This window comes from Brachionichthys hirsutus, chromosome 18 (assembly GCF_040956055.1).
Source record: "Brachionichthys hirsutus isolate HB-005 chromosome 18, CSIRO-AGI_Bhir_v1, whole genome shotgun sequence".
Taxonomy (NCBI): domain Eukaryota; kingdom Metazoa; phylum Chordata; class Actinopteri; order Lophiiformes; family Brachionichthyidae; genus Brachionichthys; species Brachionichthys hirsutus.
Window position 1 is genome coordinate 3,661,944 of NC_090914.1, and position 18,893 is coordinate 3,680,836.

General features: G+C 47.7%; 2 protein-coding genes across 2 annotated transcripts; one reads left to right on the top strand and one right to left on the bottom strand.

Annotated features, from left to right (window-relative positions):
* Positions 1-1,334: 1,334 nt before the first annotated feature.
* On the bottom strand, positions 1,335-18,620 carry tfb1m (transcription factor B1, mitochondrial). Its single transcript, XM_068752048.1, has 7 exons — positions 18,479-18,620; positions 17,944-18,095; positions 17,657-17,765; positions 17,421-17,572; positions 17,051-17,170; positions 2,453-2,580; positions 1,335-1,662 (listed from the first exon to the last, which is right to left on the bottom strand). The coding sequence occupies exons 1-7, from the start codon at positions 18,609-18,611 to the stop codon at positions 1,335-1,337; spliced, it is 1,122 nt and encodes a 373-aa protein (XP_068608149.1). The 5' UTR covers positions 18,612-18,620.
* LOC137907950 (claudin-20) lies at positions 8,023-8,742 on the top strand. Its single transcript, XM_068752313.1, has one exon. It carries the CDS (start codon positions 8,026-8,028, stop codon positions 8,740-8,742), a length of 717 nt encoding a protein of 238 aa, XP_068608414.1. The 5' UTR covers positions 8,023-8,025.
* Positions 18,621-18,893: the final 273 nt, after the last annotated feature.

An 18,893-nucleotide genomic window follows, 5' to 3' on the forward strand; every position in this document is an offset into this window, starting at 1 on the left:
TTAGCTCTCTGGCACATAGATCAGATCAAATCCTCACGATGGATAGAGATTAATATGCACCAATCATCAAAACGGACCGAATTCCTTTTCTGGCAAGTCAACTATAACATGCCATCTGCCACAGGCAAGCCTCCTGCAAGTCCCGCTGGCGACGACGCGCAGCAAGCAGTCGGTATTTCAAACCTTTCCACTGACAAGTCTCAACATCGCAATGCTCAGATTTATTTAGCACGCTGTAAATGTAGTTTTCTGCGCAAGACATGTAAGAAAAATGAATGAACTCGGCGGATTCATGTTGTACATTTGGCCCATTGGCCCTTTTTAATACAGGCATCAATTCATCTTCCTTAAAGACAACAACAATCTCATCTTTTTCCACGTCCTTTTCATGATCGGGTGTCCCATGTGACAAAGAAGACAGCAAAACAGTGGAAGGGAAAATGGTTTGGTGTTCCCATTCTCTAAATCACCATAAAAACACTGACATTTCGCTCCAGTCCCACAGGACGCGGCGTTATGCAAGTTGGGATATAAAAGAGCTTCTGAGGGTAAGTAGTACTGCTTCTTTATTTCCCACTAAACACACCATTCTACTTTGAGTTGTCCCATCCCGGGACAAGAGGGGGAATTCTACTCAGCGGACTAATCAATAGTAATAAAACGTTTTTTTTAAATCCAGCTGCTTCAGGCAATTCCCAGAAAAAAGGGTCCTTTGGCTCCACATTTTACCCTTTTCAAGCAGTTTATTTCAATTAAGAGGAACGGGTTGTAAAAAAAAAAAAAAAAAAGGGCGGGGGAGTGATAGACAAAGTAAGACAAAAAAACTAACAGCTTCTGCAAAGAATACAAGAGAGGGAGGCTCGCAGAAAGACGCTAATAAATGCTCTAGTTTGTCTGATCTCAGTTTGACATCGTCCCGGCAGATGGAAACATAGAAGCCGTTTTGGGTTTTGGCCAAAACAAATGAAATGTATTTTAATAATTGATGATTGATTTAAGAATACGGGTGGATTAATCGATTTTTTTAAATTTCTTGCGCTATTAGTGGCAACACCATAAAGGACCAAGAATAACGACGGCGTTTAAGCTACTGGTCTTACAGAGCTCTGAATGGTGACCTCATAGAAGCACGTCTGTGTATAAAAACCTCCGGACCAGGTAACCACGCTGGTGCAGCGAGGCTTTAGGTTCAGCTTACTACCTTAGTAAACACTGAAGGTCATGTTAACTAGTTAACCATCGCTGCAGTAAACTCCGTTTAAATAATGTAAGCATAAGCCAGGTGGAGATGTCAAACCTAAGAGCAGTCTGTTGCCGTCCTGACGGAACAGAAGCTAAGAGAAGCCATTAGCGGGCTCCCCTCGGTTTCCGTGCTTTTCCCTCCTTTCAGCGGGGTTGTTCGGGCGGTTTTCCGGTAACGCATCAATAATGAATGTTTCCTTTGGTTTGCCTCTTTGCCTGGAAAGTTTCTTCAGTCTGAGGTCCTCCCTGTACTCATACCTGAAGAGGCTGGGCTCGTGGGCGCACATATCAGCGTAGGAGTCCACCAGGGCTCTGATGTGGGGCATGGTGAGTTGTACGGGGCGTAGAGTGGGGTCCACATCTGCTTTCTGCATCATCTCCTGGAACATCTCAGTGCGAAACGTCTCCGGGAACAATTTTCTGTGGGGGGGGGGGAATAAAGAAATGCTAAATGGTGAGAACAGATTCCCACACAGGTCTCTTTGATTTCTTAAAGATTATGGAAGATTAACAGCCTTCTAAAGTTCAAAGAGAAATAAATTATCCCCAAGCAATTACGATAAACCTGTGAAGTTAATTGAAATCACACAATGGGCTTGAGCTGCTGGTGAATTCTTCGCCCTGGAAAGCTCTCTCTCAGAATATTCAACGCGCAGAAGGCAGCCACTCATTTTTAAAGACATTTCTTCCTCTGCAGGCTGCTGAGCAGTTAGCCAGCTCCACACGCAGCGGCGTGCAGAAGCCTTTTTAGGCGCTTCTGCAATGGCGCCCCCTCTCAAATTCGGAGCCGCTGCTGCCAGCCCACTGCAGTTACATGAAATATGCCGCCTCGTCTCCCTACGCCGCCTCAATGACTCATAATTGCTGCTCTCTTTTGCGCAGCCGGTGCTCTTTTGTTATCTCGGCCTACATATACTTCTCCTAACCATCCACGGGGTTATGATCAAGCGTCCTCCTGGATGGAGGCGGTGTGGGTTTTGCTGCTCGTGCGTTTGAACAGAGCTCCGGCGTTCGCACCAGAGACACCGAAAGCTTCCAAAGTTGTCTTTCTGTCGGAGCCGTTTTGCGTGACAGAGAAAAGCAAATCAAAGAGCAATCTAATTAACGACGACAGGAAGACGCCGCTAACGGAACGCAGAGAGAATGAGAGATGAGGATGAGAGACGAAGAAGATGAAGATGAAGACATCAAGTTGTGGGATTGCGCTCACTCTATTCCTTTGTAGCAGTACTTCCCACGGAACTGGAAAACGTTCCTGACGACTTTTTCCACCATCTTGAAGGGCTGCTTGATCTGGGGCTGCGCCAGAGGGGTGAAGTGAACGACCCCTACATCCACCTAAACACACACACACACACGATGAGTGCAAATAGTAGGAGGGTGAGCACAGACTTTCAAAATAGATTGCACAGGGTGCTCATGGGAATAATAATAAAAAAAAGGATGTGGAGCAAGGAGTATGTAAAGCCTGGATTGAACCGCTGGAGGGAAAGGTAGCGTGTCAAGTGGCAAGAGACGCACAAAGCTGGACAAAGAGATGGGGAGGGGGGGGGATCAACGCTCTGGGCTAAGAGAAAAGAGCAGGGAGAAAATACGATGACGCAGCACGGCTGGCTGGCGAGCCGGTTCCAGTTGCCACAGTAACACCTGAGCGATGGACCGTAGAAACCGAGTGTCTTCCCTGTCTCTCCTCCTGTCACTGCATCGCCACAGAGTTTCTTAAACCCTACAAATCGCTCCGCTTCCCACTGTCTATCAATTCTAATCCTTCCCTACACACAGAGGCTGAAGCATTAAACGAGTAACAGCCCATCTGTTGATCATCTATGTAAAGCTTATTGTTTAAAATAATAGATTATCCCACGCTGGGGATGCCGGCACCGTCTCCAGTTCTTCCCGAGCTGCTGCCGTCTCCTGGTCCCTCCAGTGTCAACCCTAAGCTGACACGACACAGTTGAAGTAATTGTGCCAGCCTCAGCCTCATTCCACATTTTCCTCTTCGCTCTCCTCTTCCTCTTTTAAGATTTAGAGACTCTTTTTTTTTTTTTTTTTTTTCTCATGTGGCAATTATGGGATCAGAAGAACCAAGCAAATAAAAATAATAAAAAAAAAGACAATCTCCGAGTCCCGGGGACAAAGACGGCCATTGTCGTTGTCGGGTGTTTCACATGATGTTGTTGCTTTCTGGAAGTCCTCGCTGCAGGGGCTGCTGCTGCACAACCCACAGTCCGTCGGTCCGTAGCTAATGGTAAAGTCATGGGCAACGGGAGCTGTAGCTAACATCAACACGAACAGATAATCGATGTGTTATGAACTTATGATAATTTACTCCTCCACCTGCCTCGTTGACATGCGCGGATTCTTGTCAGGATTTCACATCTGGAAGCGCAAAACGTCTCTCGGTGCTTTGGTGATGCAAGATCAGGAAGAAGCACTAAAAGGGGAATGCCTTCAATTTCCCCTCTCTGCTGGAAAAAATTAGCTCATTTATATTCTGCATTTCATGATTTAAGAGAGGAGCAAGGGAAGTCGATATTGGGACAGTTACAGGAAGCAGCATTTCGGCCATCATCTTGTCCCAGTCACTTTTGTGCTGTGATTTACGCACGGCCTTGTAGCGCGGCTTCACCAGGTAGCAGCACTGGATACGCCGTCCGCCGCCATTAATCCTTCCCCTGATAGCCTCGATATGCAGGGAAAGTTGCTCTTCAATCACGTGCTGTCAACTGGACCCTTGACTTGAGTTGATATAAACATGACTGCCCCCCCCAACAACTATCCGTTCTTGCAGGCTTGAGCAAACAGTCATATTTGGCAGGAAAAAGCAAAGTGAATCATTGCCACCAATTTGTCCTCTGAATTAGGCTGTGATGTAAGGAGCCAATCTAAAGCTCATAAAAATAAATCGTGTTTCAATCCAGCTAATTTGATCAGAACGTTCACAAAGACCTTGAACCTTCCTTCATGTGTTGTACACTTTATACTCTGATAAAACAACACCCAACATTCCCACTGCAAACCATTTAAAAGGGGTCAAACATACGAGGTCTCTGAAAGTCAAACCACATCCACATTAACATATTTCTGCTTTTCTATATTTCATGCATTTGACCTTCCCAAAGCTCAGACGGGAACTCAAGAACTCCCGCTCTGCCCCGTGGTTCTCCAGCTCCCCCCCTTTCCCATTTCCCCCCCTCTGATGTCTCTTTCTCGGTCAGCTCTTGCCCAATGGTGTGCGAGTTGCCATATTTGTCATGCCCCTCTGAGTGTAAAGAAGACGAGATGGCAGGGGCCCTGGGGCACCAGTCATCGCTCTACCTGGAACAGCAACACTTGTGCTTACATAACCGGGGGGGTGGGGTGGGGTGGGGTGGGGGGGGGGACACAAGAAGAAAGCTCACAGAGATCCTTCAACCAAAGGGGAAGAGCTGAATTAATCATGACACGATCTGTGGAGGACAACAGTGGAGGGAGAAAGCCTCTTGAAGAAGAACGCGGCGGTGATGCTCCTGAATATACTAGGCTGATGTCGCTTGGGGTGGGGGGGTTGGGGAGGAAGGGGTTTGGCTTCCTGTGCAGGCAGCCTTGCGTACATCCCATGAAATCCCCCATGGCAGGCACACTGGACGACATCAGCCCCTCGGAGAAATGCTTTCGCCATAGAAACATTTGCTCAAAAACGTGAAATTCACCAGACAAGGGGAACAGCTAACGGGGGGGGGGGGGGCAATGACTCTGCAACCTGTCACAAGTACTTTGGACAAGTTTTACACATGAAGCTACACGTGTGAAGCTGAACGTGGGCCCTCACCACAAGACTGCACCGCAGCTCTCACCTCGTATCTCTGCTGCAAACAAAACGATGAGCATAAAAAAGCAATCTCACGAGGGACGGCATCAAAGGGCAGGAGACGCAAATGGACAATCAAAAGTCCCCTGTAGTGGGTAACGGGGGGGGGGCTGTAGTTTGAGCGCTCTGCTTGAGAGGCGACGAAATGAAGGGACGGGGACGTATAATAGCCTGCACTATCTCCACACATCACAGCGTCACACATCTGCATTCACACCAGTGTGCAGCAGGGTTTAGCTTCTTTTCTCCCTCCATTGCCATATTAAACAAACAGATCAATAGCCACCAACCATTCTGCACATAATGGGGGGGGGGGGGGGGGTTCTAAGTTACCAATGCAGCAAAATCATAGAAAGACCTTAACATTTCCAAGGTCATCAGTCCCAGCTGTCGGGTCAGTCCTCTCTCACTGTCCTCCGAGCGACTCCCACCCTCGTGCGTCCTCTGAAAGCCAAAGACGGGGCAGCAGCTGCGAGTTCAGGGCTCCCGCTGACTGATCCCCGATGAAGATGACGATGCCCCCCCCCCCCCCCCCCGCCGGGCAGGGTCAATTTTGCCTCCGGACCAACACGAAAATGAAGCGTCACAAGATACGTTTTTTGATCGGCTCATACAGACGTCAGATCTTTCCTCCGTTCTAATTGGATTCTTCTTCCCAGCTGTTCGGCGGTGCCACGTTTAGATATCTTATCTGCATCTTGGCAGTTTCTTATCTTTTAACAGCATTGCATTACAACCGCTGAGAAGCTCAGTGCATGAATGGGGAGACAATTGATTTTGAACAGTGAAGCTTCAGCAGACAAAACGCAGCGAGGAGACAAATGCGCTTGTGTTCGAGTAAGACTTTGTAATTCATATCATGTTCAGTACAAATGCCGTTTCATTCTTTGGAAAAATGATGCATCCGAATAAAGAATGTTCACAAGCAGTTTGATTAAGATCAACAATATAAAATATCCGATTTCAACTGAACCACTACGCTTCATCACTAGGCCGACCATCACAGTGAAGGTCTGCTAAAACCAAAATATCGCAGCATCAAAACAAAGTTTAGACTTTAAACATTCAACTTTTAAGGGGGGAAAAAAAGTCCCTCATGTTCTCGTAAAAATCTAAACAAATGCAAATAAAAAAAAACATCACTGCGTCAAATTGAGAATTTGCTTCGGGAGTTAAAGTCAAACAAGAACTTTGTTCCTTAACTTAATGCCGTTAGTCACAGAAACAGAACAAAAACAACATCAAAGAAGAAGTCTCAGGTGGAACAGCCGGAGTAAACAACCTTTTAACGGTCCGTGTCTAACGGACAGACACGCCCTCCAGCCCACGCCTTACACCAGGTCAATCAGGGCCTGTGGGTGTATTACTGCCACCTTCTGGGGGTGGTATTGCATTATTAACAGCTAAAAAATAATGTAAATAAATAAACATTTTCTTTGACAATATGATGCACACACCAACTGCTTTTTTAATTTTTATTAAGAACGTTATTAGAAGGTATTATTAGATTATTTTATTAGCCAATTGGATTATTATTGGAAGGTCATTGACAGAAGGTTGGCCCTCTCCCTCCACAGCTCCAGAAAGCCAAAAACATTGTCAAAGACACCTCTCAACCTGGACACTCGTTGTGCGATCTGTTACCGTCAGGCCGGCGGTAACAGATCTATCCGAACACGGACAAACAGACCCAGGGACAGTTTTTACCCGAACCAGTATCAATAAATGGTTATCATGATCCACCTTGTGGGTCTTGAGGGCTAGTGGCAATAAATAGCATGATAGTATTGCATATTGTTTTTTATCTTTTATGTTATTTTATCATTTACTTGTTTACAGTCTATTCATGGCTCTCCATTGAGTTTTGTGTCAAATAATTTCTTAGGATTTTGTGTGAACGCACCGAAGGCGCACCTCCACCCAAAAAATTAAAAATACATAAAATGAATTCTGCTTCGTGTCCCAATACGAGCTTGGACTCGGTCTGTGCCACCATTGGTCGTTGTAAAGATATGGACGCACACACACACTTGCGTGCGCACATACACGGGAAACAGAGGGAGAGAGTCGGCGCACAGCGCTCATTTCTCCCGGACTCCGTCCGAGGCAGGGAGGTCTCCAGATCCACTGAATCACTGCCGTTAAAGAAATGGGAATGGGAGTCTTCAATGGACCCGCGGTCCGGGCGGATTTCTCCTCCTCGCCCCCTCAGCAGCTTTCCGTCTTCACATTTGTGTGTTTACAGGAATCGCTGCGAGCAACGTGACGCGTCAGCGAACCAGCTCTGCACCAGCCGGTGGCGGAGAAGACTGGGGGGGGGGGGGGGTAAGGGATCATTCCAACCTCGCTCCATTAAAGGACAGCAGCAAACAATCAGAATTAGATCTCTAAAGGACTCATCTCAGGGGCTTTAAGAGGATCCACTTGCTCAAACGAGAACGATCACGCGGATGCGCAGGCAAGGAAATCAGAAATAGTCATGAAGGGGCGGCTGGTCCGTTCCCAAAGTTTAAATCCAGAAGCCGACAGTGAAATGAATGGAGTGGCTGTTATCAAGGTAGGCTGGCTTAATCGGTAGGCATATCCCTCTCCAGTAACACAACAACCCCCCCCCCCCATTGCCTTGCTTACCTACTGTATAATAAGTCAGAGCCCACCCTTAAAAGAAAAAAGAAAAAGCTCTCATGTGAGTCGACAAAGAAGGAGGGAGCGCGAAGGGACCCACTCAGTTCAATATCTCATTTCTGTTTCCCCTCCGGTCCAGCGGAGCCGCAGCTGAGGAGCTGGGGATTTGACTGGCAGCCGGCGCGCCACCGAGAGAGGGGAGCGAGGCGGCTGGGCGGCGGGGTCGAAGAGCCTGGCCGGTCTCTGGGTAGATGCTGCCTGGCGAGGACAAGGGCTGAGGCAGCGGCAGCGACGATCCGAGAAGGAGCATGGCATCCACCGGCATGCAGATATTCGGATTTGTTCTCGCGCTGCTGGGCATCATGGGTGCCATGGTGGCCACCGTGCTGCCCAACTGGAAGGTCAGTGCGGACGTGGGTTCGAACATCATCACGGCGATTTCCCAGATGCAGGGTCTGTGGATGGACTGCACCTGGTACAGCACGGGCATGTTCAGCTGCACGCTGAAGTATTCGGTGCTGTCGCTGCCTGCGTACTTGCAGACCGCCCGCACCACCATGGTGCTCTGCTGCGTCCTCGCCGCCATGGGCCTCTGCCTTGCGTCCTTAGGACTAAAATGCACACGCTGGGGAGGTGGACGCCGCTCCAAGCGCCACGCCGCGATCGCCAGCGGCGGCTGCTTCGTCGCCGCCGGCTTCCTGTGTCTGGTGCCTGCATCCTGGTTTACCAACGAGGTCATCACCAACTTCCTGGACTCCAGCGTGCCCGAGAGCAATAAGTTTGAGCCGGGGGGCGCTGTGTACGTCGCCTTTGTTTCCGCGGGATTCCTCTTCATGGGAGGTTGCATCTTCTGCATGTCCTGCTCGGGGAAGAGGCACGGACCTCAGGACATGGTCCTGCTTCCTCCCCCGGACAAGTTACTCCTCAAGCAGCAGCAGCTCCAGCAGCAGGAGCTCCAGCACCAGTACTGTTCTCTCTCCCCGCTAGACAATAAGACCGGCTACAGCCTGCAGGACTACGTGTGATGAAGCCGCCCTGCGTGCGCCACAGCGAAAGGGGAGGCCATCGTGGCTCACGCTGCAGACGAGGCTCTAATCCAGGAGGAGGTGAAGGAAAGGAGGGCAACAACTTTGAATCCATTTCCCCATCTCCTCTATCTTGCTCTTCTGCCTTTTTCTGTTTTGTAAGCACAAGCAGATCGAGGTATTCCCGAGGCAGCGCTGTGGAACAAGCCGTGTGAATGTGTAAGGTGCCGCAGCATCGAAAGGCAGCCGCTAACCAAATGCAGACATGCCTTCATCACTAAATCAGATAAAGAGCGCCCCAGGGAATGGATTAAGCAAATATGGAAGCCTCTTGTGTATCTTTTTCTCTCTTTTCTTTTTTTTTATCCCTTCCTCACCAAAGGTTTGAATTGAAAGGAAAAAACAAAAACAAGCAATCATTTAGCTGCTATTTACAATCGTTTGTTGCCCTCAGTCGACAAAACAGGCAATACACCATGCGACAGCAGTGGGGGGGGGGGGGGGGGACCCCCCATTCATAGCAAGAATTGTAGTTCTTTTTTGTACTGCTGTCCACTAGAATGCAAGGTGGAACTGATATCGATGGTATATTTTTGTTAGCCGCTAGAACGATGTTGATATTTCTGCCTCTGAAGCGTGCTTGTGTGGAGCTCCGTGCATTACTTGCACAAAATGCCTGTGCCTGAAAAGGTGTAGAAATATAACCCTGCTGCAACTGCTGAAAGAGGACCGTCACGGGAGGAGGACATGTTGGGGGACTAGACAAACTCTCTGCAGGGGACGGGGACGAATGAGAGCGGTGGCGAGAAATGATCCATCCATGTACCCATTCCCACACGCCCCCTCAGACATGCACGCCCACATACTCCCCCACGCTCTTGTGCCGACACAATAAACACTCAGACATGCCTCGCATGTGCTTTTCACTTCAGCCATCCTCCTCCACACTGCCATGGAAACAGAATTCAGCATTCAAACACTGCTATTGTCTGGTGGGCATGTGCATGTCAGTCAGTGATTGGAAGTTGTTGAAGGGGGGGGGGGGGCACGGCTCCCATAAGCTTTAAGAGCCTCTGCGCGCACTACTTTCCGTAATCCCCTTTATTAGCCGGTGGCATTAGACAGCCTCCTCGTTCCCTGGCTGAGGGTTTGTTTTTTTTAAAACGCTCCTCTTTTCTGTGTGTGTCTGCATCGTGCAGTTTCACGGGGATGAACAGAAAATGAAAGAGGAAAAAGGGGAAGCGCTATAAGTCACGGTTGGCTGTGTGGCATGCAGCTGAGAATTCTCCATATGTGACTTGCTTTCCAAGTGCGTCAGCAGTGCGCATTCGCCACCAGCCTGCACCTGCAGACCGCCTCCGTGTCTTCAATTGCAGCCACTTGCCTGCCGCCGTTCGTCTTTCCTCCACCTGCCACTCTCTTCCCCCCCCGACCGCACGTCTTCTGCCCTTGCTTGTGTGTCAGACGTCACGTGGACGTGATCCGCTGACGAGAGTTAAGCTGATGCATGTTGAACGCATGGCCGCTCCGACACGTGTGCACCCCCACGTAGATGAAACTCCCACCCCACTAGTGTGTCAGTAGCACGGTTCCACAAAGTCGTGCTCCGCAGTGCGTCTACACGGGGAAGGACATCGGAGGAAGAGCGTCTCATGCTTGAGACGGGTCTCGGCAGTGATGAATGGAACAGCACATTCTCTCCTTTCCCCTCTCAGAACTCAGAAGCAGCTTCCTGGGAGGGAGAGCAGATGGCTAAGCCCAGCTCGCCACCTGCAGGCTGCTGCCGGCACGTCGCCGGCATCTCTGCGGGCATCAGCGCCGGTCCTGGCATCCCTCCAGGGCCGGGTTTCTCTACCCCACTCGACTTAGCCACCTCAGTCGACAGCTGACCGAACTGGCCTCCTGACAATTATTCCTGCCCAGGCACCCTAACCAATGCAATAAACAAAGTAAAGAATGTGCCATGTCATCAACCAATACCGACACGTTACGTGTTTAGAGAATGTGCCAAATCGTCTCATGATGACACGTTTTAATATTTGTTTGGACTCCTTTTGGGTTTTTATTACGTTGTTTGTACATGACTTATACATTTGCAAATGTTTTATGGATTTGTGATTTGTTCTGCCAGACTAAGTCTCAACTCAGCTGGATGCTTGTCTATGGTTATTTTTCATCCGCTTTATTCCCCGTAACCCGAAGCACAGCAAGACTTTCACTGGGCAGAAGCTTCTCCTTGGGCGTTTTCTACATGAACTACAAAAATATATGCGTTTCTTCAGGAATTCCAGTTCACTGCAAGTCTGTGACAACTTGTACACAAGTATCTGGGCTGTTAAAAGCAATTCAGGAGGGAGGGACTGGGATTTGGTTATTTCAGTGTGAAACACAATAACATGTTCATATCATATCTTCTTTATAAGAAGACGACTGTGCACCTTCGCTTGCGTTGCTTGACAACAGTTTGTTTCAATTGGCCGAGCACTCCTTCCTGGACCGGAGCAAATACACAACTGGCACTCTGTGGCGTGAAACAAAACCCCCCCAAAAAACAAGTGAACTATTTGTGATAGGATTCGGCGTGGGAATTACGAGCTAGAGATTTGTCTTTTGTGGCTGTGCAGCTTGATCATCAGCATGCAGCTTCGCTAGCTTATAAACGGCCGGAGTGCAAAGTGAGTAGGTCCTTACAGTTTGAAGAGCTGCAACTCTCCATGCGCACACTGTAACGAGACGTAAACGTATCGCTTTGATAATCGCCAGCTTATCTTTGTGGATGCTTTAGCACTTCTTACTTTGCCAGAGCATATTTGTGATGATGAACAAGTTCACAAGTTCTGATTCCAGTTGTATCGATGTGCTTGTGCAAGTAGTTCTATTTTTTACCAATAAAACTATTTTGTGAGGGCGACGCACCTACTTCCTGTAGTTTATTGTGCGCATTTATGTGTGTGTGTGTGTGTGGGACTGAAAATGGAGACGGCGCATTTCTCTCTGCCAAATCCACAGACTGTTGGACGGTACAGGCTGTCCTGAGTGTAGGCAGGCTGCTCATAAGAAGCAGCCAGGAAACATCCGACTGAAATAAGCATCCATGAAGCATCACCATGGGTTATATAAAAAAAAAAAAAAAGATTTTAATTTATCCTATCCTGCAAATTATTGTGTGTTATTGAATCGGGATTCAGTTTTGCCTCCGCAAAACAAGGATGAATATCAAGATGTGGGAAAAACAACATTAACTCGAGGAAAGATGGTTTCGGCCTTGAGCAGAGCCTGAAAGATGCAGTTCAACCTAAACTCCTGCATATATTATGGTATGTAGCTCTGGATGGAGCGGTTAGCGAATCCTGGCTCTCATTGCTGCTGCTTGGAGCCGAGTCGTGAGAATGGACTGTCCTGAAACAAACATGGATTATTTAAGTCTCCCTCTTCCTCCCTCACTCCTCTTCATTACGCAACGCGAGATGCAGATCAAATACTCCTCTTGGAGGGGAAACGCTAATCAGATCTGCTCCTTTGTCTTTTTTTTAACCTACATTGCCCATCAAAGGCTTTCGCCCCGAGTTTGCAGCTATGGTAGATCTGGAATGTGAGCTTTGATGAAGGGAGGTGAGAGCTTTCAGGCCGGGGTTAATCAGGCCAAGAAAAAAAAAAAAAAACCCAGCCGTCTTGAGCTTCTCTGCCACTGCTTGCTGCATGCTCTGACCCAGCATGCAACATTTGCATAGATCAACCACACACACAAAAAAAGGACACGTAGGCCGCGTGCAGGATTGCTAAATCATTCCTCCGTTCATGCGAGCAGACGTAAATACGAAACAAATATCAGCCACCGTTGAGGAGCAGTCGCGTCATTGATCTCCACGTCGCTCAACTTATAGTCAAAAAGAAAAGCTCACGTAATGTGTGGCTCTTTGGTTCATTTCGGAGATTTAATGTGGTCGTCAGTGCAGAAGGAGGATGACCTTCCTTTGTTGCCGCTGCTCTCCTCTGGTCGCTACACTCTTTGAGGCCGAAAGAATAAAAGCAATGACCTTGGCTGCCCCGTTGCCTGCTGAGAAAGGCAGCAAAAGCTCGAGAGACGACAAAATAGGTATGAAAATAATATTTCAGGGAGCGGGATGCGAAGCCCGAGAGAATTCGGTAAGTTTAAGGTGAAGGAGGCTCATTTTCCTCCCCTATTTAGTGTCTCTCTTGAAGAACATGATCCCCGTATATGATTATATTACAATACTATAATGTACAAGATAGAGCACGGAAACAGAATAGAAATTCATGCCTTAACTACACGAGCATAAACGATAACACAAATATCCCCTCAGTGAAACGATCGAGACAAAAACAGCAGATCCCAAAAAAAACAATCATTCCTTTCAGACGCCTGGAATTAAGTCATGAAACCATAGAGTAGTAGATGAAACGAGAGTGATCAGATAATAGCTTATAGATTGATGCCTCGCATTGAAGAGAGGCTTTGATTAGCACCAATCACGTCCGTCGTCGCTGGTGATTTACTCGCGAGGGGACCTACTTCCCCCGGAACGAGGCCAGGGTTAGAGCATTATTCCGCATCTGCAGGGCTCTGCTCCCCGTGAGGCCCGCTTAAGCTGCTGGGTGACGGCTGATGCAGCCATTACTCAGAGCAGGGCTGACGACTGGCCCGGACGACCATCTGCTGGAAGTGCGCCTCGCTCTGCTCTCAGATCCATCCCTGTCAAGAATCGGTCTTCGGGCACTCTGTTCTCTCGTGGCGGATGCTTTGCTGTAAGCTTTTCCAGCGTTTGTTTCTTTACAGATTCACAACACGGAAACGTTCAATCCCTTTTCATGGGCTTTGACTCGATCTCTTCCTATATTCTGATTTCTATTTTGTCATTTGTTTTTCCATCTCCAGCTCCCTCATTCGTACTTTTTCGAATGAACAGGACAAGATCCGAAGTGCCGGGCTGCCAGCTCGTAATGGAGCATCCGCTGCACGACTTACAGACCTGACAAACAGAAGTTGATTTTAATCACATTCTGCCCAGGAAGCGGAGAGACGCATGCGAAGAGAGATGAGCCCAGTCACCTTCCACTCTTCACTCACAGCAAATCAGCTCTTCTATGTAAAGCGGCAGCCAAGAGGAAAGCTCTGTGATTGAGATGCAGACGCTTGACGGAGAAGTGGATCCCTTGACCCCTGACCAGAATACAAATTAGAAATGTGGATGATAACTAAATCCAATCGCAGGAAAGCAGTTTCATTTATCAGTTTACCGCTTAAAGCAGATTTTCAGGCGTAGGTCTACAGCTCTGCAGGACGGAGGCGATTTAAAGATCTGTCTGCTTATGTGAGAATTAACAGAGGAGAGGGAATAATAAGGGATGGGAGGAAGGTGTGATATGCAGCAGCGCAGACCCAGGCCTCCGGAGCCTGGGGGGGGGAGCATCAACGCATCCAATCAGCTCTCTGAGGCACCTTCAAGGACGATCTTATTCCCTCTATGTGAGGGAGGTGCAGTCCGGAGGCAAGAAGAACAGCACAGATTAAACAGGAGGGATAAGAATCTGCCCACCCTACGTCAATAAGCCCCCCCCCCAGCGCTGCTAATGCATAATGGATTCAACATTTCCCTTCTCATTATCATCCACCGGCCAATCGAACAGCACTTTCCCTTCCCCCTCACCTTGCTGAAGTGATTTCTCACCATAGTTAGTTTCGTGATTCCTCCGTCTTTTTATTTCTAACCGGTCCGAGTCTCCCTTGTCCTCACACTGTTTGGCCACACAGCACCTGCTGCTGCTGTGAGGCGAGGACATCTAACACCTCAGACAGTCGCTTCTTTCCATAATAAAATACATGACGTAGTGACTCGGCTCCAGAATAGCCGGGACTCGGTCACGGCGGAAAAGCTTCAGGCTCAAGCCTCGACAAAAGATGCACCTAAAGGCCGACGACGCTTCAGCGTCATTGAATCTTTTTATACAAAAGGTGCTTCTGCACAATAAGAACTGTAATCTGTAATCAGAACGCAACAGGAAAAAAGACAAGAGCTCATATCCCACCTCTAAACCCAAAGGGAATCGTCCTCGACCTCACGTGAAACTGTTTAACTGCTGAACTGAACATCTGGCATTAAATATCTAAATAACGTGACACTCGGAAATCAAAAGTAAATATGGTGCTTATCAAACTGCACATGGGTTAAAGCAGATTTCATTTATCAACTTATTGTCAAAGTACTCTGTACAATACAATGAGAGCAGAATAATCTCTCCAACTTTAATCTATCAACACATCAGAAAGTATTAATTAAAAATACGCATCACAATATTTTATATTTGCGTATTGGGGTTGCAAACGGTGTAGTTATTCTGGTGTGCATCAATAAGCAAAGTATCCAGCCTTCCCTGACTTATTGTAGATGACATAGGAAAGAGGAGCCCACACAATGCAGAAAAGCACTGCAGCATTAACGCAGGTGCGCTGACATTTCATGGGACTCAAGCAGCAGGAGGCTCCCCTCATCAAACTCCCATCATCCCTCTGGGTGACACCGATTTGACCTGGTGACCTTTAAAACATTTAGCGGGGGGATAGATATTATGCGCAGGAGGCACTGAATTATCAAGAATGCATGACGTGAATGCGACCTGAGCTCGCGAAGACGTGCCCCGTGCACGCCAATTTGCACGTACAACATTTAGAGAAAATAGACGCACGCTAAAAGCCATTAAAGTCCTTTCACACATACAAAAATAAGGCGTTCAAAGGTTAAAACGGAAAGGCAGTGAAAGACAGTCTGGTGTGATGAAATAATCATAGGAGCCATTTCTTCTGAGAGAATGAACAATCAGCGCTGGTCCCATTCACTCGGCTGCATTCTATTCCACACAGGGGATTAAATATTTACCAATAGACGGTCGCCTGTAGAGTGAGGACATCTTCAAGGGACCCCACAGTCCATCTCTGACATCAACCTAACACCTATCCTCTCAGGCTGGTGCGGGAGAAACATGGTTTCATTTGTACGACGCCGTAAGAGAGCTCTGTGGCTGTAATCTCAAAACGGAGTTTACTATTACTATTGCGGAGAGGAAAACCCTGCAGAGAGTGATCAACACAGCCCAGAAGATCACCGGCTGCTGTCTGCCCGCCCTGGACTGTATTGCCAGCTCTCGCTACCTTAGCGGAGCAACAAACATTGTCAGAGACTCCTCCCACCCTGGACACACCTTGTTCAACCTGTTGCCCTCCGGACGGCGCTACAGGTTGCACAAGAGCAGGACCAACAGACTCAAAGACAGCTTTTTCCCCCGAGATCCATCAGCGCTCTGAACACTGATCAGGATTAAACATGACACCTAATCACTATGTGCAATAACAAATGTATACTATTAGCATATGCAAAATACTGGTCAATCTCTCTTTAAATTATCCTGCAATCACTTGAATGTTCCGTTATCATTTGTATTTTATGTTGTTTTTAGACACCAGACGGAGCAGCACTCCTAATCTCATTGTGTAGCTACTATTCCATGACAATAAAGGCTTTCTATTCTATTCTATTAGCCGACAGTGGCGCCTTGGATTGAACGGCAGGACTTTCATTTTATTTATGTGCCTCCTAGTCCTTCTCTAAATCCTTTCCCTGAAAAAAAAAAAAAAAACCTGCCGGAATTCTCATATTACGTAAGAGCATGTGCTGAAAGACACACAGAGAGAAATCGGTCCGGAAAAAGAGCCAGCCGCTCATTAAAAGGCGGCGCGTGATTGGTGCTACATCTCAAATACCCGTCAGGCAATCATTACAACCTAGAAAGGGTCCGAAGAGGGAACAGAGACGACGCTAATTCAACACCGTCTTAATGAAGCCTTAGAGAAAGAGGGCGGGAGCGACAGATGAGCGATGAGGGGGGGGGGGGTGACGAAGGACTCGGATGAGGAGCAGAGACAACAGGATGAATGGAGGATCCACTGTGAAACGACAGCGTTAAACGTCTTAATCTGAAAGTCACCGTTTCAGCGCTGCCACTGAGAGCTGATCTAAAACATTTTAATGCATTCAAATATCATAAGTTTTCTAAATGTGTAAGGATCAATTCCTATTTCAGCATCACCCCCAGAGGGTGTAGAAATGTCGATTTGAATTACGCGGGCAAATAAAATGGAAGCGGGAGCTCTAGAATAGACGGCAATGAAGGTATTAAATGAAATTCAAATGTTCTGCTGTGTTGAAAAAGAAACCTAGTCTGATTATCGGCTTAATAAAACCCAGACCCAGAATAGAAACGCTTTTATTTATGCTTGTAAGTGAAACCTTACCTTTGGCTTGGGGACAAAGGCCTGGCCAGGGATGGTGAAGCGGTTGCTAACGGTGCAGAGGTACTGAGCCATGACAGACAGTCGACTGCGCTGTTTGCTGCTCGTGCTGGCAATCAACCTCTGAATGGAGAAACGAAATACGTCAAGTCATCGATGCGCATTCAGAAAGACCCGGTCAGCCGCCAGTGTTACTTTGAGTAGTAAACAAAACACAAGAACAGGTCAAAGTGAGTTCAGTACGTCCATATATAGTCGTCAAGCAACATGCAGAGTTCAAATATTGTGAACAATTCCTGGCATCTGGAGCAGTCAGAGGGATCCTGTAAAAATTACAGAGTACGTAGTGAAAATCAAAAACATGCTCACGCACCTCCGCCACCTCCTTCTGGAACGTGAGCGTGAGTCGGGTGCGACCGTAGGCGAAGGGCCCCGTTCTGTTGGCGATGCATTCCAGCCACTTGATGATGAGGGGAGTCGAGACGCTGAACGGGAGATTCCCTATGATGTGCAAGTTTGGCGGATCTGCGGAGCGACGCGTAGACGCTGAAATCCTATAGATCCAAAAAACATGGCCGCCCAAACGGCTTCAAGATTTCGTCATCTCACCTTCCTCCCATGGCTTAGCGATATCTGCCGGGAATCCTTTGTCCACTCTGTAGGTGAGAATGTCGCCGTGAACAAGCCTCATCTTTCCCGGCACTGTCTCGGACAAAAGCTGAAAATATGGATGTGATGTTAACCGACTGGATATTAGAAGATGCTTGAAAAAAAAAAAACTAAGATGTTGCTGGTGAAAATACACAAGCTGATTTCATGCAACTGCCAGCAGAGGGCGATACAGCTCCTTCTACTCAATGACCTATTGACATTGGCAATGGTGCCGCTCATCTTACCGTCAGCCCCGGGATGAAGCGTGAATCCTTCTCCACAACAAGCAGATCTGCCACCCCGGCATTGAGGATGGAGCGGGTGAGACCCCCGGGCCCAGGACCCACCTCACACACATGGGCATCCCTCAAACTGCCCGCCTGACGCACTATTTTGTCTATAAAGATGGAGATGGAGGACCAACTAAATAAGGGGTTATATTAATACATTTGCACACAATCGACGACTTATTGCTAAAGTAGTTTGACTCGTACGCAATAAAAATTAGACAAGAATCTCCACGCAAATGTCTTCACCCGGGCGTTGAATATCAGAGATGGGTTTTCCAGATCTACAAACAATTCACTTTCATTTACTGTAGCAGATCTGCAACAGACAGCAAAGTTTGTCAATTTCAATTCATTGAAACAACTTTATTGGGACCTATGGACTAAAGTATACCGATTTAACACACCCTTTATCCTCCACTGCAAACATGCTATGGTATAGCACAGCTGCCAGCGGGTGCTGGTGCACTGAAGGTGAGTGAGGCAGACTAACCCGTGAGCCTCAAGTCCAGCAAGAAGTTCTGAGAAAGCTGCTTCTGAGCTCGCAGTTTGTACAACTTGATGAGCTCGCCTATAGTCGGCAAGGGAGGCAGACGGAAAGCGGCCAGTTTCTGCGACGCTGCCATTGTTACAGTGAACACTGTGAAACACACACACACACACACACACACACGGTGACAGAAACTGTGACTGATCCATCAGCTTTAGAAAACCACTCCAGAAGCTGAGAGGCATGAATGTCTAAAAGTACTGAAAAGGGCAACATGTGAGGCATTAATGGCCATAATAACCTGTCAGCAACAGCATTCTAAAACAAAAGGACTGACCTTTTGAATTAGTGTGTAAATAGTGGAGTCGTTTTTTGTGTGTGTGCTCTGACAATTGGGATTCTGTACAGCGACCGAATA

Coding starts and splice junctions, on each gene's coding strand:
- LOC137907950 (XM_068752313.1), top strand. CDS start 8,026: ATGGCATCCACCGGCATGCAGATATTCGGATTTGTTCTCGCGCTGCTG.
- tfb1m (XM_068752048.1), bottom strand. CDS start 18,611: ATGGCAGCGTCGCAGAAACTGGCCGCTTTCCGTCTGCCTCCCTTGCCG. Junction 17,573..17,656: donor CGCTAAGCCATGGGAGGAAG/GTGAGATGACGA, acceptor GTCGCTCCGCAG/ATCCGCCAAACTTGCACATC. Junction 17,171..17,420: donor TCCAGAAGGAGGTGGCGGAG/GTGCGTGAGCAT, acceptor TTCTCCATTCAG/AGGTTGATTGCCAGCACGAG.